This window comes from Cnephaeus nilssonii (genome assembly GCF_951640355.1).
Source record: "Cnephaeus nilssonii genome assembly, chromosome: 21".
NCBI lineage: Eukaryota > Metazoa > Chordata > Mammalia > Chiroptera > Vespertilionidae > Cnephaeus > Cnephaeus nilssonii.
In genome coordinates this window covers 26,908,965-26,934,701 of record NC_137092.1, presented here as the reverse complement: position 1 = coordinate 26,934,701, position 25,737 = coordinate 26,908,965, and the positions used below count along the sequence as shown (strand labels likewise).

The window sequence follows — 25,737 nt, the reverse complement described above, 5'->3', positions numbered from 1 at the left end:
CAGCTTTAGTCTGATGCAAATTAAAGATGATATTTCTTATTTCTCTTTGGCCAAATAATGGTCAGAGAATGTTAACACTGGCACCACTTCACTTTAAATGAAGAACAGAAAGTGGGCTGTTTTAACAAAAAGCACATCTGTGATTAATCATGCAAGTCTCAGAGCATGCATTTTATTAATCATCAAATGCATATGGGAATAGGGAACCTGAATTTTAATTTTAGTAGTAGAGGTATTAGTTGTGTGGGTCACCTAATATCCTGCAAAGTTTCATACATTAAAAATCCAAAGGGACTGTTTTGGTGGAAAGTCTGTATTATCTTCCTCAAGCTTGGCAAAGTTTAGTGTTTAGATTTTATGTTCGATAAAATTGAAATTCAATGGCGGTTTCTGTCTAGTACATGTATACTAAAACACCAACATCAATAAAGGCATGGCTCAGTGGTTGAGTGCCCCCTATGGACCAGGAGGTCAGGGTTCGATTCCCAGTCAGGGCACATGCTGAGTTGAGGGGTTGTGCAAGAGGCAGCCGATCAATGATTCTCTCTCATCATTGATGTTTCTATCTCTCTCCCCTTCTTCCTTCCTCTCTGAAATCAATAAAAAATATTTTTAAAAAGTGAACTAAATAATGGGCCACTTGTCATTTGTAAATTTAGTGTATTAACTTCCTGAATGGCTCCGATCTGAATGACATGAAACATTAGCATATGCTGATGACAACTGGGCATATATTATCCTCTAAGCTAGAATAATATGTCTTTAATTATTTTTTTTGAAATTGAGTTAGTTTGAATATGGCCACAATACAAATACTACATGTTGTCTTTTTCTAAAGAAATAGGAACCACAAAAATTATTATACTCATTAGAAAGATTATTATCTACTTGAATGTCCTTGGCTAAATTTTTAAATTGTGAACCAATGATTAATTTTTCTTACCATTGACAGTGAGAATAAAGTCTCTTGTAGTCTTTCCTGCAATGTTGCTGGCAGCGCAGGTGTAATTGGCTGTATCACCTGGGTCCGCATTGTTCACTTGCAGGTATCTACCCCCAGATAGGATTCGGACTCGAGGTGTTGCCTGGACTCAGCAAATAAAACATGTCATTAAAATGTCAGGGCAAGGAAGTGAAATGTTACTTTATAACATCAGCAGTCACTGTAGTAAACTGTAGAGCGTCTATTTAACAGCCCACTTTGTCTGCTCCCCCCACCATTATCCTGGTATCAAAACCCAGGAGGCCCCTGGCCAGTGTTTGTTAGTGGTTAGAGCTTTGGCCTGGACATACCTGGGTTGCTGTTCTATCTCAAGTGCGGAGGCAACCAATCTCTCTCTCTCTGTCTCTCTCTCTGTCTCTCTCTCTCCCTCCCTCCCTCCCTCCCTCCTTCTTATTCTCTCTCCCTCCCTACCACCCTTCCACTCACTCTAACATATCAATGGAAAAAATATCCTCAGGTGAGGATTAACAAAAAAACTATGAGAATATGCATGTATGCATAACCCATGAACACAGACAATAGTGCTGTGAAGGCCTGGGGGCAGTGGGAGCAGGGTGGAGGGAGTCAGTGGGGAAAAAATGGACATCTGTAATACTTTCAACAATAAAGATATATTTAAAAAAAAACACCACACACCCAGGAGAACCATGTCTGTGAGTGTGGTAAAGGCTAAGACATCATAAATGTCCCCAGTTCTCCTAGCCACAGTGATCCACTCAAGGATGGGCAGGCCACCCAAGCTGAGCATGGGAAGCTTTAGAGAGCCAGTAACTGGGTTCTTCAAGGATTCGTCCCAGACTCCTGATGTGGCACAGGCTCTTGGGGTTACTCGTGAGGTCCAAGTCTGGACCAGGGGATTGAGTAATAGGGCTGCCGTAGAGACTTGGCAAGACAAGTCAGTTCTTTTGAGACTCTGAAAGTTTCTTCTCTTTCAAGAACAGAAACAACTTGAGTGTTTCAAATCCAACTGGAATCCATGGGCTCCAGGAGATACATGCTTGGGCCAATTTATAGCATGTCTGGGATCCAAATACCTATCTTCTGATCCATAACTAGTTACTAACTACCCTAGTTAAAGTTGAGAAAAGAAGGCTGATCTAAGGTCCCTGTGCCCACCCCTGCAATTGAAAAACTAGTAGCCTGATGTTTGGTTTTGTCTACCTAGCAAAGACTCCACAACTGATTTTTTTTTCTCAAAACGAATCCTTGGAAGTTACCAAGACTTACCTGTAATCGTTCTCCATTTTTAAGCCAAGTGATTACAGGTGGGGGCACTGCATCCGATTTGCATTCCAATGTCACTTGTCTGTTCCGTAACACAGTGAAATCCTGGGACCCATCTGTTCCAGCAATATTAGGGGGCACTGGGTGTGAGAAAAAAATACACCCAAGGCTTTCAATAAATGAGATGCAAAAGGATCTGAATTATAATATGTAATCAACAGATATTGCTTCTCCTATATGAGATAAAAGGCAGATACTTAAAACATTACTCATTCAGTTTATGGTACAAATGATTACAAATAGTGGCATGTGTTTTTACTTACTTAATACTTTTACATACATTAAGTAATGAAATTCTTCCACAGCCACATGGCTAACATAATCACATTAACATCACCATTTAACAAGTAACGAAACTCTGGCACAAAGAAGGGACTCCATGTGCAGGATACACTTGTAGGTAATGATTTTCCCTGAACATCAGATCTTAAAACCACTAAATTAGGGTCTGTCTATCAAAATATTCAGAAATGTATATATTTTTCTTAATATGCAGAAATATATCTTTTTAATGTAATATATTATAACACACAATTTACTTGTCAATAGTGGCAGGTCTAATGGGTGTGCAGGGCAGGTGGGTGGAGGAGGACACTCCTGTATTACACCAGCCCTACAGTTTGCACTGCCTCGTCACTTAGGTATTTTATGAGAATCGGATAAAAATGTGCTTAGTTTTTTAAAAAGCTCCTCTTCATGAAGAGCAATTCCTACTTCTATGCCAGAGTGTAACTGGTCCAACTTTTTAGAACATAATTTGGCCTTAAATGTGTGTGTGTTGTGTGTAAACAAGCAAGATATTTACAGGAATTCATTAAACTAAGATAATTAAGAAATAGGCCAACATGTATGTACAAGGATGTTTACCGCAGTGTTGCTTATACTGGTGAAAATATACAAACAACCTAACTATTCAAAAATAAGGAATGGGTTAAATAAATGATGGCATATACATTAAATGGAATACTGTGCAATTACCAAAAAGTAATTTTATAAAGATATATTTTTTGACATGAAAACATACTCACCATTCCATTAAGTGAGACTGAGAAACAGGTTAACTACTATATGCTCTGTGACCACATTTTTTGTGACAAAATATTAATATGCAAAATGGTCTTATCTTTGTGTGGTAAGATTATGAATGAAACAATTTTCTTTTTATCATAATTTATATTCTGATTTTAAATATGAATTATTTGTGCAGGATCGAAACAAGTAACAAAACCCACTGAATTATTCCTTAAAAGCGTTTGATCAGTAAAATATAAGCATCAGATTTGAAAAATACATATTTCCTAATGCATAATCATATCTTATGATCTACTGTGGAGTTGCCTCATGTTCCATAAAATATGCCTTCTAACTAGATATTAGGGTATGATGGACTGCCAAACATTTTGCCAAATTTACCATGCACTCTCACTAAATATTCTTTATCATCATCTCCTGCAGGGCTGGAGGCCAGGCATGTATATCTTCCTGTATCTTCAACCTACAAAAATCCAGATAAGTAAATTACCATGTTGGTTTTGATGATGAGCATAAATATCCACTAGAATGAATTTGAAAATCTCACACCAAGAAAGATTTCATTAAGGTGGCACAATAATGAATATTAATAAACTGTTTTAACATTCGTGATCAGCATTCATTTATCAAGCATTACTTGGCATCTCTATTCTGTGTAATTCTATGTTTTAACAGGGTTTCGGCACTTTAATCTCAGAATAATTGCATGACAGACTGGATGCTTAATGTTTATTAAAGAAACAAGTATTTAAGAGTTTGAATGTCACACTGAAAACTTCAAATAGAGTCTTCCTAAAGAAAATAAAAATTAAGTAAATAAATGAATAAATAAATATCGGGCTATATAAATAAAGTACATGAATGCCACATTTTGAATCTACCTTTGACATACATGAGGAAACAATAGGGTTATATTATGTAATTTGGATGCATACAGTGTTGACTGACAGCAAAATCTATTATTTTCTCACTAAAACCAGAAACATTTCTTTTAAAAAAAACCTCATACATAGTTTCCACTGCAAGTGTTAGTCTTCATTCATATGTTTGACGTTGTTTTGTAGAAATGGCCCATGCTTATGTGTGAGTAAAGTATTCTCTGGAAAATAGATGATCTTACTACTGTGAAAAATGTATTTTGGAAAAGTAGGAAAATCTTGTTTTCATTTATTTTACTACTTGAACATTCCTAGTATATTGGAAATTTTAAAATTCTTACATTCGAAACTGACTTTATAGGTTATGGAAAAACTTTTTGGTAGGCTGCAAAAACTCCTTTGAAAACATTTAAGACCGGTATGTTAAGACTAGTATTTTTGGAAAAATACTTAAACACAACTTTAGAAGAATGGCACTCACCCAGTCCTTCAATTAAGAATGTAAAATGCCATGCTACTGCCTAGAGAATAATTTCTGAATTTCTCATCATATTTTCAAAACCTCTAAAAGTCAACTCTTCTCAACCAACTCATTTTATTCCCAAATAATAATTTCCCTGCACTTGTCCTGACTTAGCCAAACTTGAACCATCATTCATGATTACTCTTAAATCTTGCCTCCTCCAAGAAATATTTCCTGGAGACTTATGCCCTTCAGGATATCAACGGTCATTATTTGTAGCTACATTTTCTAAGATGTGTTCTGTTAATAGGATGTTTGAAAATCATAGCTGATCAGTTATTTTTTTTAGAGTAAGATTTTGCAGAGTTGTTGACAAGTGCTATGGCTCACAAAGGAGGAGAAGGCACAGTACATAGGTTTCCAAGTCTACTTGGTCACACAATTCTTCCCTCTTTGGATTAAACCACAGATGAATGTTTGACAAAAGATGTGTTAGGAAACTCTTGTCTCTACCACACATTTTAGAATTTGCAAAACATCCATTATGTGCCAGGCAACCTATATGTTATAGATATGTACATGAAAAGAGAAAAGCAAAGCATAATTTAGTAAGTGCGTTAAGCGAGATGTGTATAAAATGTTACAGAAACAGAGGAGTGGAGGAACCAGGAGCAGTCTTTATACTTGATCATATTAAAAATTTCACTGCTATAATGTTTTTAATGGTTTTCTTATTTCTTTTCCTAATTTTATCATATGAGTAGCTTTATTTCTCCTAGACAACTGAAAATTTATTGAAGGCTGAGAAATGTCTTATGGATTATGCAATGGTATTCTCCACAATAGCCAGAACACGTGGGTCACCATTTAACACTCTATGCATCTCTGTCTTGTTTGGTTACAACCCAACTTTTCATTCTTGCATTTAAGACCTACTGCATTGTGGCCTTAATCTCCCTCTTAAGCTTTATTTATTCATTTACATTTATGATTCTTCTTTTTAAAATTTCTTTATTAAGGTATCACATATTTGTCCTCATCCCCCCATTCCCATCCCACACCCCTCCCCACGCATGCCCCCACCCCCCTGTTGTCCTTAACCACTGGTTAGGCTCATATGCATGCACACAAGTCCTTTGGTTGATCTCTCTATGATTCTTTTATAAATGTATGATTTATATAATCCACATACGTTCCTGTCTTCATGCTATTCTTTATGTTACAAAATTCTTTCACTTCCTTTTCGGCCTGTTGAAATTACAGCATTCAATGAGGGCACGCGACAGGGGATAGGGGAGGCTGTGGTAAAGTCAATGGGGGTAAAAAAAAGGAGATATATGTACTACTATGTGTAATACTTTAAACAATAAAAAAAAAAAGAAATTACAGCATTCAAGTGGTTTGCTAGCTGGACCTGGGTTTACTCTGGGTTACTGCATTGTCTGATGGAGAGAAGAGGGGAATGGAAGTCGTGTTCTCCTTGGTGTTAGAAATGAGAACTGTGCTGAGATCCACTGACTTCTGAAGCAGATCCAGGATTGAGGCCGAGCTCCATCACTGAGCAACAATAAGTACTCGGCAGGCAAGTACTTAATCTCTCGGGATCTGTTTGTGGGTTTGTAGGATGGGGATAAAGACATGGCCTCATAGAGTTGTCATGAGGGTCACAATTATGATAGACCCATAGCTGAACACAGGACCAGCACAATTTATAATTCTCAATTCTCTTTTTCCAGCTCCCTTTCCTTCCTTCCTCTTTCCTCAGTGAAAATGCAAACAAAATATCTATAATAATAAAAGGGTAATATGCTAATTAGACCAGATGTCTCTGGACATCATTCTGGAAGTCCTTCCTGAGGAAGCCAGGGCCAGAGGGAAGCCAGCCCGGGTCCCAGGTGCCTGTGGGCAGCCCAGGGGAAGCCAGCCCGGGATCTGGGTGCCTGCGGATGGCCCAGGGGAAGCCAGCCTGGGTCCCGGGTGCCTGCCGGCGGCTGGAGGAGGAAAATCTGGGAAGCTGGTGCCAGCAGCCCGGGTCCCGGGTGCCGGAGGGAAGCCAGTGCTGGCAGCCGGGGGAAGGAAGGCCTACTCTTGCATGAATTTTTGTGCATCGGGCCTCTAGTAATTAAATAATTTGCTATTCTATTTTAAAATGAATGATGATTATAACAATAATAGCAGCAGCAATAATTCTATCTAACACTATTTTAGAATCACTACATGCCTGTGGCATCAGTCTAAGCACGTGTGTTAGATTATCTCTAAATCCCCAAGTGTACGAGTTAGGTATTATCATCATTTCCCCCTCAGTTCACAGATGAGGGCATTGGGCCACAGGTGGGTAATCTATATATATAAAAAGCTAATATGCAAAGTGTCCCCTTGGGAGTTCAACCGGGAGACTGGGAGTTCGATCGCTTGCTACTATGTGTGCTGATGACCAGGGGGCGGCACGGAACGAAGGAAGGCCCCAGCCGGTAGCCAGCAGCCGGGGAGGGGAGGCCCCGGCCGGCAGCCGGAAGGCCCTGATTGGCCCTGATCACTGGCCAGGCCTAGGGACCTTACCCGTGCATGAATTTCATGCACAGGGCCTCTAGTATTTGTAATATAAGGCTTGTCTTTATTAGAACAGAAGACTGTTCCACTAAGATATCCCAGACATATTCCCCTTAAATATACTCACATTTCTGATTAATTTCCTTAAACACAAGGAAATAACAGTCAATTTTACTGAATTGTTCATTTTTTTTTAAAATGGTGTCTCTTTAGATTTTCAGTTGTGGTAGTTCATTTTGAAGATCAAAAGTGCTCTTTGAGGCTTCATATATATATATGTATGTTGAATTGCTTTTTGGCAGTTCCATAAAGTGCTACATGGCACAAATTAATAGCTTCTGAAAATATTTGATCAGTTATAAACACTGAAAATTTATAAAAGTTAATGTGCAGATATCTTACTTCTTTCTCAAAACAGATGATTTTACTACTGTGAAAAATGTATTTTGGGAAAGCAGGAGAATCTTTTGACACTTCCACTTCTTTTTAGTCATGTTACCTTGTAAGTGTCTACCCAGTCATGCATATTGTAGGACCAATCTATCATTGCTAAAGTTACGGAGAGCTGAGATGAATTCCAATTCAAAGATACAATTTTCCCAACATTTCTCATATATCAGCAAGGGAGAGGCTGAACCGAGGATAAAATAGTTGTATGAGCTGAACTTACCTGACTACTGGATATTCGAAGAACCTCTCCTCCTCCAAGAGTTTGTACCTGATCTGTCTGGGGAAGGGGTCGCCCATCTTTCATCCAGGTAATTTTCGGAGCTGGGATTCCAGACGCGATGCAGGTAAGTTCAAGTGGATTATTAACAACCACTGATATCTCTGTAGGTTCTTCAGATCCATTGATATGAGGTGGTTCTATTGAAAGGAAATTAGAAACAAAATAAACTTGCTGTTTCATAAAGTACTGCTGATTAGAAAATCTTTAAAAGAAAACTTGACTCAAATTTATGGTTCAGCCCAGCTGGCGTGGCTCGGTGGTTGAGTGTCGACCTATGAAACAGGAGGTCACGGGTTCCACTCCCGGTCAGGGCACATGCCCAGGTTGTGGTTCGATCCCCAGTGTGAGGTGTGCAGGAAGCAACCAATCAATGATTCTCTCTCATCACTGATGTTTCTATCTCCCTCTCCCTCTCCCTGCCTCTCTGAAATCAATAAAAATATAAAAGAAATGTATGGCTCATATGATATAATCTAATTAGAACAGGATACCAAAATAATTACTAGATGTTATTATCATTTAAAAAATGGCAATGTTTTAAAAAGGATGGCTTATGGGTATAACACATCACAAAGTAACAAGCCATTACAAAGTAGCTACACCTCAGTAATTGGGGTTCAGATCATTAGAGCAGTCTTACTTAACTGTGAAGATTTGAAAATTATAAAAAGTAAACCCATCTTTTTCAAAGAGAGATACTTAAACCCAGTAGTGTGTTTTTGTACCTTTTAAAAACCCACTGTTTCTACAAAAGCAACAGGCAAATGCTATGGAATGTTGCTATCGGCTCTTCAATGCAGAACTTTAAGAGGAAATGATCACTAAGCAGAAGAAAAAATAGTTACATTTGGAGGCTATTTCTGCATAAAACACATTTGTTATGTCTGGGCAGAAACACTTTCCTTTTTCGTTATTTATACTTCTAAATTATCACTCTCAAGGGGATGCTAAGGAATCTAGACCCTTGAAAGGAACAATAAGGTTTTCAGTTCAACTGTTCCTAAGTTTAGGAATCCCTTTGAAACAGACCTCCCTTATAAAGATCATTCAAGTTTTCTACGAACATTTCCAGCTTACTGTTTCATAAGGCTGCCAAAATAGCTGTTGGACAGCTCCGAACATTAACTGTCTTCTTATGTTTTTTTATTTTTTATTTTTACTTATTTATTTTTAAATATATTTTATTGATTTTTCACAGAGAGGAAGAGAGAGGGATAGAGAGTTAGAAACATCGATGAGAGAGAAGCATCAATCAGCTGCCTCCTGCCCACCCCCCCGACTGGGAATGTGCCCGCAACCACGGTACATGCCCTTGACAGGAATCGAACCCGGTACCCTTCAGTCCGCAGGCCGACGCTCTATCCACTGAGCCAAACCGGTTTCGGCTATGTTTTTTTTATTTTTTTAAATCAGGCACATAGTTTAGAACAGAGACTCACAGGAAAGGAGCTGGAATCAAACAGCCTGAGTTTGAATCCTGGCTCCAAAAATTAGTAGGTTGGTGAATTTGAACACATCTCAAAATAAGGATGGTACTGTTATTTCACTATAGGATTGTTGTGAGGATTTAATGAGATCATCTATGAACAATGTATATTTCTTTTATGTTTCTGAATCTGTTTTATTTTATAGTTAAAGTTTAAAAAAAGTTATTACTATTACAATGCCTGCTACAGCTGTTGGTATTATTATTAAAACCCACCTCCTAAAAATTTCTACCTATGGTTATCATTTTTCTTTCTGGAAAAAGGAGGATATATTAAATCTGTCTTTGTTTAAAGATTATAATTAAGAAATCAGCCAAAATACATTTCCTTAAGTGTATTTTAAGTTGATTCACTATTTCTTGCTTAAAAGATTTGTGTCTCCATGTTGTTTACTGAGTTAAATAAAAGCTCTATATTACAGCTCCCAAGGCTTTCATAATATGGCTTAATCTATCTTTATAATATTATCTACTTTTAATATACTTACTTGTCCTTCAACAAGTTCCGTGCTTTCTTGTTCTGTGACTTTTCTAATGCTATGCCTTCCAGTGAAACATTGTCCACTAATCCCGTTTCCTAACTGAGCATATTCAAGGACAACCAAGGTCACAGGAATGTCATTAAGTCCATTTGTAAAACTATATATCCTTCCTTGATTATCTCAACAAACTATGAAATTTCTATCCCTTTTAATTTCCATAGTGTGTTGTCTGTATCAGTCAAAAGCATGTCCCCGATTCTTTTTTTGACTCTGGTCAATTCTTTATTTCTCTCACTTGCTGTTTATTTACTACTAGTAGCCCTGCACATGAATTTGTGCACCAGGAGCTCTCTGTGGGGCCTGGCAGCTCCGTGCCCGCTGCCCAGGGGCTCTCCGCGGCCCAGAGGCCCTCCGTGGTCGGGGTGGGACGCTTGCCTTATCACCATGGCGAAAAAGTAAGCATTCTGCCAGGCCGCTCATGCTGGCTGCTCTCAGCGGCCACCTCCCCAGGACTGGGGGACTCCGGTGGGGCTGAGGGGACTGGGTGCTGCCATTTTGTGATGGAGTGATGGTTAATTTGCATATCATCCTTTTATTAGATAGGATGTGTCAGCCATCATGGATAAAAAGATGATTTAGCCATGGCCTTTATCCTCAAAAGATTCCAGTCACTAGATTTAAAATCACAACAGTAACAACATGTTCCCTAATGGCTCAATCCCCAGTCATCAGAGCCTACAGGTGCTAAGTGCTTGTGAACTTCTGTACTCCGGGTCTTGTCTCGAGGTCTTGTATTCGGGTGGCCTAGGTATTGTCCACAGTCTCCCGACTCCAGAACTTTATTTCCAGCCTACATCTCTCATCTGAGCTCCAGACACAGAAATCCAATGATTAGATAAACATCTTCAGTGGGATGTTTGAAAACGACTTTACTTCAACCTTATTCCTCAAAACCTGGTCCTTTCCCAGCAGTCCCTGCATTTATGTGAAAGATCCACCAATCATTCAGTCAGGTGCGCCAGAAACTAGGAGCCCTCCTTGATATCTGCTTCACCTGTGTTCAAATCCACACCTAAGTCCCAACCCTGCTACCTGCCATGATTACCAGAATACACCTTCCTCTCACCTCCATCACTAATCAGAGTTAAAAAACAACAACACTTACTTGGACCCATATCTCCTCCCTCCTGGCTGCAGGTGCCTCCCCAATATTATTGATTTGTTAACAGACCCTGCATTTGCTGGGGTTGTGCCTCTTCAGTAGAGAGCAGGTGGAGTGGCATGTGAAGATTCTGACCCATAGATACTCATGGGACTTCTAAGAAAGTCTCTAAAGGGCCAACTCTTCGCCCTATGGACTTTTCCTGCTCTATTGCTGCATCCAGTGATTCTGCGGGGGGTGGGGAGGGTGGGGGGGGAGTGGGGGGAGCAAACAATGCGTGATCCTCGAACTACGATACAAAGGTCAAGAGAACTATAAATATCTGAACTGGTGAACCAATGCAACTACCGCCTACCTCCAGGTATCTCGCTCAGCAAGGGAAACAAAAGTTCTTTGTTCCAGCTGCCATCTTTTTAGATGTCCCGTTTTTCCTAAACGTAATTCCGACTAATACACTGGTCTCCCGCTCTAAGTAGCTCTCCACTCTGCAGTAAGAGTGGCCTTTTCAAACGGCAACTCTACTCATGGCATTCCATTTAGTAGAATTTTCACTGGTTTTCCATTGTTCTAGGATAAAAACCAACATTTTTAATGTGGCCGACAAAGCCCTTCATAGCCCGGACCCTGTCAAAACCCCTCAGCTTTGTTTTGTAGGATTTCCTCCCTTGCTTTCGGTATTCTCGCCAAAATGGACTTTCCAGAACCACTAATATACCACGACACCTCCCACCACGTGGATGGAATTAAGATGAGAATAGCAGTTTCCCAAATTAGCACATTGACATTCACATTCTGAGGGTGACACTGATTCAAGTGTAGCGTTTTTCAGGTTTTAAGGGAATTAGCTTTCAACTGATGCTGGAATGCAGAAACTTCTCCTCTTTCCACCGAGGCAGTTTTCAAACTATAAGAAAATGTAATTTTTATAAACCCTTCAGCTGGGAAGGCTGTTCTTTGTAAATGACTCTAACAACATCAGCATTATTTTTCTCTTTCATTTTCTACATCCAGAAATGCACCATGATTCTATTTCTGAGTTCATGAATTCCTAGAGGGTTTTTCCTTCTCTCTTTCCCCACTCACTGCCTCTTCCTGGGCCAGGGACTGCATTTTCAGGCCTGTATGAGTACAACAGGCTCTTCTATGAATTCTTCACTCTGTCGTCAGAAGGAATTTGGGGGAGATGAAATCTAGTTGTAACACATCCCTGTTTGAGCTTTTTTACTACCTTTGTCAAGGGGTCAAATCTTTCCAGTCTTGTCTTTTGCTACGCCTCCTTTCTCACTCAGTTCAGTGAATACAGATGGACAACTCAAGCTCTACTGTTTTCGGGTGAAAGATGTAGGCAACTCCTCAATTCTGAATGTTTACATACCTAGGACCTTCAGGATAAAGTGTTTGCTGACTTCTCCAGCTTCATTGGAGGCAATGCAGGTGTACCTTCCCGAATCTTCGGTCTCTGCTTTGATGAGTTGAAGGACCATTCCTTGAGTGCTTACTGTCAGATGGTCATCAAGCCCCAGAGGCTGGCCATCCCTAAGCCATGACATCCGGGGAGTTGGGGTGCCGTCTGTGAGGCACGTCATGGAGGTAGAACTGCCCTTGACCACTGTGATTTCCTCTGTTCCCATGGCATTGTCGAGATTTGGTGGCACTACACATAAAAGAAAACGGGCAAATTTTATATATCTACTTTAATTTGAGATCAGTTTAGATTAAAAAGTTGAAGAGTTCAATTAGTTGTATAGTGTTTCTATGCTCTGTAAAAATATAGAATTTAAAATAGCATGTAATGAGTTGATGACGTCACCATAAAAACACGTGTTAGGTGGGCTAATTACTAATCTTCCAAAGTATTAGCAATGAAACCTCAGGATTGTTTCCTGTAGAACATACAATGTTCCAATGTGTTTAAATTTTCGCCATTTTTTTTAACTGCATAGGTTTGTCTCTTTAATTTGTTATAATACATATTGTAAATTCCAGAAGTATATTTTCAACTACTTTCAATAAATAAAATAATAGTATATTCTAGAGTAAGTTTTATATAAGCCAACATCAGTCATTTATTGATATATTAAATAGTTACTTGACTATTCTGAGATGTCCTTAGGGATTGAGGAATCTAGACCAGAAAACCTTAATATTTCAGAAATGAAATGTTGCGAGTTCTCTATACATACACACAGAGACATATGTAGGGTGTCCCAAAAATGTATATACCCTGTATATATGATAGCTCAACTGATGTTTGTTTCTTTCTTTCTAGATTGAACCCGTTGGAATTAATAATTATTCAAAATGTATAAATTTTGGGGACACCCTGTTTATGCACACATCAATTCACATTTTCGATACTGTAAATGGGCCACTAATAATATTAGAAAACAGTCTGAACTTTCTATTTGTATGAAAGGAATGGTCTTATGTCTGGATTGAAATGCTATTTTAAAAATTTTAGATTAGACTTAATGCAAAATTCCAGGTTAGAGGAGCATTTTGGCAAACAGACAGTATGCTCTAACAAATATAAACCCCTTGGGAGAAAATGTGTTCTTCCCTAGTTGGCAAGATCCTATTTTACCAAGCTTTTCTGAGATGGCAATATCTCAATATACAAGCATGTTGCTGAATACTAGATCCATGGTAAAACACTAGAGTCACTTCTGCGACATACCAAACACTTGAAGGCTGTAATGTTTATTATCCACCCCAGCTCTGTTGGAGGCCACACAAGTGTACACGGCAACATCAGACACCTGGGCTCTCACAATCCTGAAAAACAATTGGACCCAACAGTTCATAATTTGACCCCATTCAACATACACAAATAAAATACCTATGGCTTAAATATAGATATAGAAAGTGATTTATGTTGGAAAAGTTTAGGTATGAAGGTTATAACCATCCATCATAAACCACAGATGCCTCAAATGTAATTTATTCTACAAAGTTGATTAGACACTGACAGTAAGCCACTGAAAATATTATACAGTTTGAGAGGTAAATATTTTTCAAATATATTCTAATAGAGAATGATATTCATGTGAAAAAAATCACAGGATTTAGTAGGCATCTTCCTATCATTTTCCTATAAATTTTAGCTAAAATAGTTGTTCTCAGAAATACACTGAGTGGCCAGATTATTATGATCTCTGAATGCATAATAATCTGGCCACTCAGTGTATATCCTATATAATAAAAGGCTAATATGCAAATTGTCCCCTCGACCAGGAGTTCGACCAGCAGGAAGGCCAGCCAACCACCCATGTTCCCTCCCCCTGGCCAGGCTGACTGTACCCCACCCATGCACTGGGCCTCTAATACACACACACACACACACATACACACACTGAGTGGCCAGATTATTATGCGTTCAGAGATCATAATAATCTGGCCACTCAGTGTATATATGTAATAGATACGTCCTTTATAAAAGAGCTATTTTACATAATTTACTAAAATATGAGCATTGAAATAAGAATAAAAAGCCATTGTAATTAAATATTTGTTATCCTCCCACTTCTAAAAAGATACTGAAAAGGACAACAAACAATAGTAAAAACTTAGAAAAAAAAATTCCTTAAACACGATTTAGATAAGTGAAAGTCTACAGTTACTGAGATTTTATCTGTCCAGCAAACAACAAGTCACAGGCAATAAAAGCTGACCTAATGACCTGCCCTCCTGACAGCAACCGGATGTGGGAGGACAGAGGCACAGGAAGTCCGTTCTTCAGCCAGTTTATCTGGGGTGGAGGCGTCCCTGTGGCTCGGCATTCAATATTTATTGAAGTGTCCACCAAGGCCGTTAGTTTCTCCGCTTCTTCTTCATTGCCCCTGATTGCAGGTGGAACTACGTCATGCAGAAAAGGAGAGAGGGGAGGGGGTGTGTGTGTGTTACTAGTTCCAATCATCTCACAAGGAACCCGCAATGACATCGTATTTTCAAACGAAATGCTCCAGACACCTACTGCTGCACCTTCAGATTGTACTGAGAGAGCCCTGAAGTAGCACAGCCAAGAGAGGGCGGAATTCCATATTTACCGTAAACGTTTAGGTTAAAAATTCGGTCTTCCTCTCCAGCAGGATTAGTGGCCACACACGTGTACTTCCCCACGTCGGACGGGAGAGCTCCGTGAATGGTTAACGTGCTGCCGTGGGCGGTCACCCTACAGAAGGGGTTATAAAAGAGCACTGAGATGATCTGTATAGAGCGAAAATCTGGAAGACGTACCCGGATTAGGGTGTTCTTTTAAAAAACACAGACCTCAGAGGGAAGGCAGGCCAGGTTAGGTGAGGTGCTGGGTGTGGGTAAGAGATTAACCAAAGAACTTGTATGCACATAAGCATCACCAATGGACCCAGACAATGGAGGGGGAGGGGGGCAGTATAGGCCAGGGCTGGGGTGCGGGGGGCAGGCTGGGAGACGACAATAGGGGGAAAAGACATGTAATAGTTTCGACAATAAAGATTTAATAAAATTTAATTTTAAATTATGGTTCACATATTATACACTAACTACATGGAAGCCTGAAAAGTCAGAGCTAGTCAAACAGATGGAGATTTCAGGCAACCAACTAAAATTCTACCGTCAAGGGTCTCATATATCCACTGCCTCCTTATGGGAAAAAAAGGAAACAAACAAAATTAGATTAGGAACTTCTCTATCCAAAGACACTGTTTCCCTCCCCCCCACTCCCATATTTAGAATATTTTATCCTTAGTTGTCAATGAGGTTTGAATTAAATAAAAATTATTAAAAATTCTGGTATGAAAGTTGAAAAATGCTACAATGAGAAATTAAAGAATATATATTTAAAAAATCTAGTTATAACCCTGGCCGGTATGCTTAGTGGTTAGAGTGTTGGCCTGAGCACCAAAGGGTCATGGGTTTGATTCCCGATATCTGGGTTGCAGGTTCAATCCCCAGCCCTGGTCGGGGTATGTGCAGGAGGCAACCAATCGATGTGTCTCTCTCACATCGATGCTTTTCTCTCTCTCTCTCTCTCTCTCTCTCTCTCTCTCTCTCTCTCTCTCTCTCTCTCTCTCTCCCTCCTTCCCTCCCTCCCTCCCTCCCTCCTCACTCCCTTTCACTCTCTGGAAATCAATGGAAAAAATATCCTCAGGTGAAGATTAAAACAACAACAACAAAATCTAGTTATAAACACTGTGTGATACTTAATGAGAGGGAGTGGAATAGAATAATTTATTTAAACTGTGACACCAACTCAGGATTATGTTTATGTATATTTTGCCAACATTTTTCTAGAAGTTGCTAAAGCTTTTCCTTTGAACTGTGTAAATGGTAAATAACTACACAGTTAGATTATCAAAGACATTGAAGTTAAGATCATTACATTATTGACTCTCTTCACAGACCAATTATCAAACAAAACTTCCTGTTTTATAAAGAGATTACATTGCTCTCTATAGTTACTCCTACAATGGTGATTTTATTAATTTCTTCCAGTGTCAAAAGTAAATAGTCCATTTCTAACATACCATGTTATTAAATATGGTTATTGAGAATTACAATAATATTTTCTGGTTCTGTTGCATTTTTTTCTTTTTCAAAATGTGAATTTTAAAATCCCACGAGTTTAATCATCTGAATGAACAAAAAAGCAAGTTGCTATGACCATGGAAAATAATTAGTTGACTTTGGAAAACTTACTTTATTTGATTGATGAATTGTTCTACTTACAAACCTGTACATATTGTGGAGCAGTAAACAAATAATCAATAAAGTTCATTTAAGAATAAATAGAGTTAGACTTCATATAAAATAAGTGAAAGATTGTAAATTCCTAGGTACAAATATCTTATGTAATATCTTTAGGTCCCACCAACTATCTAATACTTAGCTTGGAATAGGGTTGATATCAATTGATTTAATAAAAATAATTAAATATTTGTTAACTATTCAGAAATGTCCACACCAGAGATATGAAACTTAAAGTGTATCTCTAAAATATTGGGCTATTTACCTCTCCTTGTAAAGGGAACAAATATCTAAATTTTAACATAAAATAACTTAAAAAATAACTATCTTTCTTTAAATTATGCATGTTCAATTCATTAACTAGAAAGTACACTCCAAACTGTTAAATTAAAAATTTTGGTTTAAAATGATAAAGATTGCAATACATTTAATTAATACCTACTTACGCATATGTAATTCTTTAAGCAATTATAATTACTCTGGTATGTGAATATAATAGGGCTTTGTGATAAAGTAATCAAGTAGAGAGTAGAAATCTGGATTGTGCTCCCAAAGGTATTTGTTGTTGAAAGAGCAGGAGGCCCTTACCACATGATTATTCCATCTCTATGTGGTTTGTGGCATGGGTAACAAATATCAGCTGAAAACAGGATTTGGACAAATCACTACAAAGAATGAAGTGGTTATGATGATACTGTAACTTTTCTCAAAATGGGCCAAGAAATATGGCATGTTTGGTGGGTTAGTGATCTCAGGACACAAAATCATATCTAAGATTATTGATGAATCTTTTGTAGGGTAAAATTGGTGTGAAGCAGGAAAGATTGTTCTATGGCATGGACTTTGGTATAAACATTCTGAGATTAGAGGAATAAAACCAACAATAGTTATTAACATTTGTAGGAATGAATGTCTGAGATTTTATAATTCTGAGCTAATGAATTAACGCTCACCCTCCCCCCCCCCTTTTTTGAGTGATTCTCCAAAGACAATTTCTGTGTCCAACACTCCAAAATTTGATCTTTTTTTTCTCTCTGAATCTAACAGCCAAGTTCCAAGGAGACTGAATTTGGTATTATTCATGTGAAAGGTGAAGCATAAAACATTGGACAAGACCTTGAAATTAATGATGCAAAGATTCTTTTTAAACATACCGGATTCTTTCTGTTCCACTGCTAGTTATGGGTGTTCCATCTCTAAGCCATTGAATAACTGGGGTAGGAATGCCATTTGCATTGCAGACCAGCTCAACGTTTTCCCCTATAAGGACACTGACTTCACTTGGAATTTCAGCACCAGCAACACTTGGAGGAACTTGGGAGAAATAAAAATGTCTATTAACAAGGCACAATGATATAAATTCTAACGAATACAACAGAATCACAAAACAATATGTCATTTTTCATTTCATATTCTTCCAAAATTATGGTTCAAGATAAAACTATTCTTATCCTCATAAGTTATTTTTAAATGAGGAACAGCTAAAGCAATCATTTCAATATTCCTGGTATTTTGGTAAGTTGATATAATTATTTAGTCATAGGGACTGGTGACAAGTCTAACTCATGGACACACTTCCTGGCTAAATAGAATCACTCTTGGACTAAATTCTCAATAGACAGTTTAGAGTCAGTACAATTAAAGAGAATTTGTTTTATAAAAGTCTTAGCATAAAGGTCTGAGAAAAGTATCTATTGGGTTATTTCTTTCTCCATATGCAATTTAAATATTATTTATTCTGAACAATGGATAGGCTTATTGTTGTTTTCAAGATCCAAGAGTTTCTGTTCTCTTTTTCTAACCATGTTTGGTTTAAACTTTAATGATTCAATTGAGAAATAACGTGTAATACAAAATATTGACCATGGTATCAAACAGAAACACATTTGAATTCCTCTTCCATATAATCATAGTGGTCTGCCGGGGCAGCTCAAGACAACAGCCAATTTTGCACGTCTTCCCTACTCCATGTTCAGTGACATCACGTTGGTAGTTTGAAATGAGCCAGGGTGGGGATATTTACACCATGGAAACTTGCAAATTATTGGCAACAATTCAGGACCTTTTTATCTGGAGAGTTAATTATAAACATTTACCAGCACACCACTGCACACTTTCCAAATCTCATGTTAGTCATCCAGAAGATGATAATTATACCAACTAAACAGAATTGAGAGTACTAAAGAAGTCAAATCAATAAGAATGTTCATAAAAATATCCTTTGATGAGTGTATAATATATGACAAGCACTGCACTATGCCCTACTGCATAAATTATTTCTAGTCTTAGGACATAATGATGCATGGAAAACATCTGGTAAAATGTCTGGTCACACCACATACCCCATGATTAACAGCTATTATTATTAATGCATTAAATATAACAAAACACAAAATTTCTGATTCTGAATTCCCTGAGTAGCTATTTTCCCCGGTTGTTGCTGAAATCTCAAAGTATTACTAATCCAAGAAACCACTGATGCCCATAAACTTATTTTACTTTCTTTTTAATTTCATTTTTTTTGTAGTTAGTTTTATCAGAGCACACAACAGATTCATAATAATGTATAATTTATGGAAAATTATTTTCAAAATAACTATATTAACATTGGAAAAAGGAAGCATTTTGACTTAGTTTCAAGTTAGACTTCCATTTCAATTAACTATAGGGACACAAGTACCAATGAGAGGTTTACTGAAAATCAAAAGTATACAGGTTCTCCTTGCATTGCTCAATACTACACTGGAACATAGCAGGATTCAGTAAGTATTTTTGGGGTGAATTAATGCTTCTTATTCTCAACCCAAAATAGCATAAGATTCATGATTAGTTGAATTTACCCAACCTCCTGCCTGTAGTTCCAGCCTTTTCATGAATTAAATCTTAATGATATATTTAAATAAGAACAGACCTATGAGCTTAGCATAAAAATAAATCATGCTAGTTTTAAATAAATAAGTATAATTCAGTAAGAATTTTTGTAAACATAGAAAAAATAAAGATTATCAAATTTCTGCTATTCTTTTTTCCACATCTATGCCAATTTCCCTGAAAAGAGAATCTACAGGTAAATGTAGGGCAGGGCATTAACAATATTTTGTTGTTGTTGATCTGAGGACTTTGAATCAATTACAAATAATATCTCTAATTGTAGACATATTTTGTACTATAAGAAAGAATATGATAAAGATATTGAAGATACATCCCATACCTTGAATAGAAAGAATGTAATTTTTCTGTGCTTTTCCTTCCATATTTGATGCAATGCATGTATAGTTTCCGCTATCTGAATGCTGAGACCGGGCAATTTGGAGTTTGCTACCTCCAGACAAAATATGAACTTCAAGTGAGTCAGAATTTTCTAGAGGTAGAACAAACCAAAGCAAAACATTAAAGAAGCTTTTATTTCAACCTCTACAATTCAGCATAAAAATGTCTTGTTTCTTGTGATAAATAGATTTCTTAATGGGACGGGGATTGGGGCTGGGTGAACAAGGAGAAAGGAATTAAGAAGTATAAATTTTAGTTATAAAAATAGTCACAGAAATGTAAAGTAGAGCCTAGGGCATATAGTCAATAATACTGGAATAACTACATATGGTGTCAGCTGGGTACTAGACTTCTTAGGGTGGTCACTTCGTAAGGTATATATGTCTAGTTACTGTGTTGTACACTGAAACAAATATAACATTATGTCCACTGTGATTGAAAAATAATTATTAAAATGTTCTTCCTTCCTACTTTTATTTTAAATGAGAGCCTTTTTAAAAAATATATATTTTATTGATTTTTTACAGAGAGGAATAGTTAGAAACATCGATGAGAGAGAAACATCGATCAGCTGCCTCCTGCACACCCCCCACTGGGGATGCATCCGCAACCAAGGTACATGTCCTTGACCAGAATCGAACCCAGGACCCTTCAGTCCACAGGCCGACGCTCCATCCACTGAGCCAAACCGGTTAGGGCTAAATGAGAGCCTTTTTGAAAGAGGCAGAGAAAATTTTCTTTATAAAATAAATAGATTTTATGAGTCTATTTTGTAAGTTTATGTATCAGTACATTAGGCTTTCTGAACTAAGCACAGCTATGAGCACGATCGGAAAATGTGCTGGTTTATAAATCTAGTGCATTCAGAGCAAAAGAAAACCACAGCCAAACGCACAGCTGCATTACCTATGGGCTTGAGGTTCTTCATCCAGGCTATGGTGGGAGGCGGGATTCCAGTGGCATCGCATGTTAAAGTCACAGGGTTGCTGATTGTCTCAACAACCACTTCTCTTTCGGGTCCTTCGATACTGGGTGGCACTGTAAAAAGACAGAAGAAAATCATGTGTCCCCATCAAGCTAATTCAAGCCACTTTCTTTCATTGGCATATCTGGGGGAAAAAGAGTTGTATTAGAGGCAGATGCTCACCATATACATTGAGGTGGAAATTTTTATCATCCCGTCCTGCTACATTTATAGCTCTACATACATACTGGCCTGTGTCAGATACCTAAAAGAAAAAGATACTATTGTATGTGCTCCATTGGGTTATAGATGACCAATCACACTGTTCCAGTGCAGATTAAATCACCAGTCATCTTTATGCTCAAACGCCCCAGGTCTAACTGCTTTCTGCAATCCTGCGTTTTTAGGAAAATAAGGTCAATGGCATTGACGATGTTATTTTATCTCAAACTGTAGTAAAGGGAACATGCAACTCCCTCTGCTCTCTTCCAAAACCCACCAAGGAGCCAGGACATGCAAACAAGAATAAAAGATGCACCTCGGCTTTCTTGATGTGCAGCATTTGTCCACCTGCTAAAACCTCCACGTGCGTAGATTCTGTTATCATCCGCCCATTCTTATACCACGTGACGACTGGAGGCGGGACAGCGTTGGACTCACACTCCAAAGACACTGAGGTCCCCTCTCTTACATTGACTACAGAAAGAGAGTCACCGCCATGATCTTTAATGCTGGGAGGGACTGAGGGAAAGAAGAACAGAGGGGTTTTTGTTGTTTTTTTTTTTTTCATTAAGGTGTGCAGATAGAAAATATTTTCATACCAGTTTAAAATTGAAAGGATTTCATGAGGAGAGTGAAAACAAACCATAAACAGTCAGGGAGACTTTTTTCTTGCTTTCACCAGCTTGGTTGATAGCTATACACGTGTACTGACCACCATCAGATTCCTTGGCCCGAATAATCTGTAGCGTTCGACCACCTGTGGGCAAATATAATGGTAATTGAAGAGTGGTATCAAGGTTGTTCTAATAACTATTTTATCAATAAGATAAATTGACAAAATATTCCACTGTAACATTTATATGGAAGCATTTCATAGTTAAGATGAAAGAATTGAATCTGTTTTCTTTGATCCTTCCTTTAGGATTGATTCTACTTCTTTATAAAAAACTAGAGGCCCGGTGCACAAAATTCGTGCACGGGCGGGGGGGCGGTGTGTCCCCCAGCCCAGCCTGCACCCTCACCAATCCTCCTCGTCTAAACGGGCAGTCAGACATTCCTCTCACAATCCAGGACTGCTGGCTCCCAACCGCTCTCCTGCCTGCCTGTCTGATTGCCCATAACCGCTTTGGCCTGCCAGCCTGATCACCCCCTAACCACTCCCCTGCCAGCCTGATTGATGCCCGTTTGCCCCTGACTGCCCTCCCCTGCCAGCCTGGTCACCCCTAACTGCCCTCCCCTGCAGGCCTGGTCCCCCCCAACAGCCCTCCCTTGCAAGCCTGGTCCCTCCCAACTGCTCTCCCCTGCTGGCCTGATCACCCACAACTGCCCTCCCCTGCCAGCCATCTTGTGGTGGCCATCTTGTGTCCACATGGGGGCAGCCATCTTTGACCACATGGGGGCGGCCATATTGTGTGTTGGAGTGGTGGTCAATTTGCATATTACTCTTTTATTAGATAGGATGTAATTCATAACGTTTTCTCTCCATTGACTAAATATGGATAGAACTGTTTGATATAGGTCCCAATGAGCAAACACTAATTGTACTACAGTCAAATATGCTAACAAGCATTTTCTGGGTTTAAATCTCCCACAGTGCAGAAGGATCTGTCTGTCCATCTGTCTATTTTTCCATCATCAAGGAGCTTTAGGATTGATTAAAAACAACCAGTGAATTATCCAATGAAAGCACTATTTACTAGCCTATCACCCCCATGGAATTGCTAAGCAGTTCTGTTTCTAAACTTCATAATTTTTTGAAGTAGACCTTGATACTGTGCATTGCCACTAAAATCATGAAAGTCTATACAATCTTATCCAAATGGCCCCATTTGGTAAAGAGGCATATAATGTGAACAAATAAATGGAGCAAGACTAAAGTTTGGAAAGGGACTAAGTGGAAATGCCATTTGTATTAAAATAAAGGAAAATGAGAACATTTTGCCCACCTTATAAGAGTAACGAGTTCCTTACCAGGCACAATGAGGGCATTTGTGTTTGGCTTGATAGGCTGTTCGTTCTTGAGCCAGCTGAGATCAGGAGGTGGAAAACCAGAGACCTCACAGGTCAGAGAGATGAAGTTGTTCACCACAACAGTGAGGTTTTCAGGGTTAGGGCCAATGACACTTGGAGGAACTGTAAGAGTAAATGTATTAAAAGTGAAATCTGGTATTACTAGTAACATACATGGCAATTTATTAATATAAGTCCAGCCACTGTACTCTGCCAAAGCACCGTGTTACTGACACTGTTAATCACCTAGCTAGCTGTCTTCCCTCAGGATTCTCAATGCCTTCATCACACTATGTCCATCAGTCTTTTTTCTCCCAGTGAAAGAGAGTGCTAGAATTTTCAGAGAATCCTTCTGCATTTTATTAGAAAATGTAGTTGGCAATTCCTAAGATGGTTTTGCCAATGTACAAAGAAAGACCTGATAGGGCTTTTTGTTAAGTTTGCATATTCTTGTTTTTAATATTACATTCTTATTTAAAGTTTTTATCTTCCTGCATATAGCATTTATAAAGTAGAAATTTAATTTTAGGGGTTATCTGTCTATCAATACATTTACAGGTTATTTCAACAATGAAATCAATGACTTCCAAGATGAGCAGAAAATTTAAGAAATAAACAATACCATGGTTTGTTCAAAACAACCAACCAACCAAAACAAACAAACAAGGAATTCCACAAGCAAAGTAGTGCAGAGAAAAAATGAAGTGAAAAAGAATGAGATTAATAATGCATTGAGTTCTCCTATAACCTTTTGTGCAAGATAGAGTTTTATCCTGGGAATTCATAACACATTTGTTTCTGTTTGGTCAGATTTATTCATTAAAAGGACCTCAAAGATATTTATGAAGCACCTACTGTAAGTGACGTACTGTGCTAAAAACCGGGGATACAAAGGTGAGAGTGTTTCAAATATCAAACACCAAACATTGCTAGACATCGATATCCCCTACATGTCATATCAGAAAAGAACATCTATGTTGCTAAATCAAAGTCCTTTCAGGCGAGAAATTTTTCATGAAATTTCAAATTTCAGCTCTCTCCAATACAAGCTACAATTTTATATATATGTATCACACATATAAAGGAAATCTTTTATAACGGTTGTTCACCATGTCCAAGTTAATATTCTGAAAGCAGCTGTGTGCCACAAAAAACAAAACTACTCTTTTGTAGAAGACAAACAATGGATTTTTTTAAGCCAAAAAAATATTATTTATGGAGTGACTAGCATATATTGAAAACTTAAAAGTGTGATGAATTGAATTCGGTGTGCTGGTGGTTTTCGGAATGATTTCACTCCTCCAGTGACTTCTTCTTTTCCAGGGAGTATATGAGGTACTAGAGGATGTAGCTCAACATGAATTCCACCCTTAATGACAGAAACTGGTTTCAATCAGGACTAGTGATCGAATTTTTATGAGCAAAAGATTTATATTTAGTTCGAACTTCATAAAAACATGTAATCTTTAAGATTCAGATTTTGACATTTTTTTCTTTTTTTAACTTTCAAATATGTAGGAGTTACTACCTTCTCTTGAAGGACTAAAATAATGTAAAAACCGGCTCCCAGAAGCTCTGTACTTTGTACCTTATAAATCCTACTAGCTGTGGTGGGGAGAGAGGGAGGCGATTGTATGAATGCAGGCCCCACACATTGTTTCAAGTTAAAAATACACGAAAAGCCTCCATAATCTAAAACACAGTTTTCCTGCCGTTTCAAGCACACCCTAGCAGATGCTTTTGGAACTGAGCTCTTACCGTGAACATTGAGGTTAAAATATTTTTTGGCACTTCCAGCCGTGTTCTCAGCAATACACACATACCTGCCAATATCTGTTATTTGAGTATTTAGAATCTGAGGGAAAAATAAAGAAATTCCAACTGAATTTTTTTTTTATAAAGCCACTTGTCATCATTTTGAGAATGAATAATACGTATCCTCTCCAGATGGACATAAAAAAAACCATTTATATATAATAGCATCGGTGCTGGCTTTTATTAATCAGGTCAATCAAATAAGCATTTATTTATAAAGATTTCCAATCAGGAAAGGCAGTTTTATACATCCTTGTGGTCTATTGACTACAAAAGTGCCCCAAGTTATTCTCCCCCTTTCCCATCTACCCTCTACAACATGACTTTGAAACTCCCCCATCACCAGGTAAAGATGTGGAATCTGGCCCTAGCTGGTTTGGCTCAGTGAATAGAGCATCAGCCCATGGACAAGATCCCAGGTTCGATTCCAGTCAAGGGCACATACCTCGATTGCAGGCTCCATCCCTGGCCCTGATCTGGGCGCATGTGTGGGAGGCAACCAATCGATGTGTCTCTCTCACATTGATGTTTCTCTCTCTCTCTCTCTCTGTCTCTTCCCCTCCTTTCTACTCTCTCTAAAAATCAATGGAAAAATATCCTTGAATGAGGATTAACAAAACAAAACAAGATGTGGAATTGGTGTGGCCTTGTGCCTGGCC

At 38.3% G+C, this 25,737-nt stretch overlaps 1 protein-coding gene across 2 annotated transcripts in view; it reads right to left on the bottom strand.

The window, feature by feature from the left end:
* Window positions 1-25,737, bottom strand: part of HMCN1 (hemicentin 1) — a 379,828-nt gene that overhangs the window by 68,714 nt on the left and 285,377 nt on the right. For both annotated transcript variants that reach the window (XM_079760677.1, XM_079760678.1), the window contains exons 57-72: window positions 25,022-25,118; window positions 23,225-23,386; window positions 21,897-22,010; window positions 21,570-21,772; window positions 21,215-21,296; window positions 20,974-21,105; window positions 20,009-20,158; window positions 17,952-18,111; window positions 15,120-15,244; window positions 14,745-14,928; window positions 13,751-13,848; window positions 12,449-12,727; window positions 7,884-8,080; window positions 3,701-3,782; window positions 2,231-2,367; window positions 944-1,085 (exon numbers count right to left, since the gene is read on the bottom strand). In XM_079760677.1, coding sequence (XP_079616803.1) covers window positions 944-1,085; window positions 2,231-2,367; window positions 3,701-3,782; window positions 7,884-8,080; window positions 12,449-12,727; window positions 13,751-13,848; window positions 14,745-14,928; window positions 15,120-15,244; window positions 17,952-18,111; window positions 20,009-20,158; window positions 20,974-21,105; window positions 21,215-21,296; window positions 21,570-21,772; window positions 21,897-22,010; window positions 23,225-23,386; window positions 25,022-25,118 — 2,344 coding nt within the window. The remainder of the gene's footprint in view (window positions 1-943; window positions 1,086-2,230; window positions 2,368-3,700; window positions 3,783-7,883; window positions 8,081-12,448; window positions 12,728-13,750; window positions 13,849-14,744; window positions 14,929-15,119; window positions 15,245-17,951; window positions 18,112-20,008; window positions 20,159-20,973; window positions 21,106-21,214; window positions 21,297-21,569; window positions 21,773-21,896; window positions 22,011-23,224; window positions 23,387-25,021; window positions 25,119-25,737) is intronic.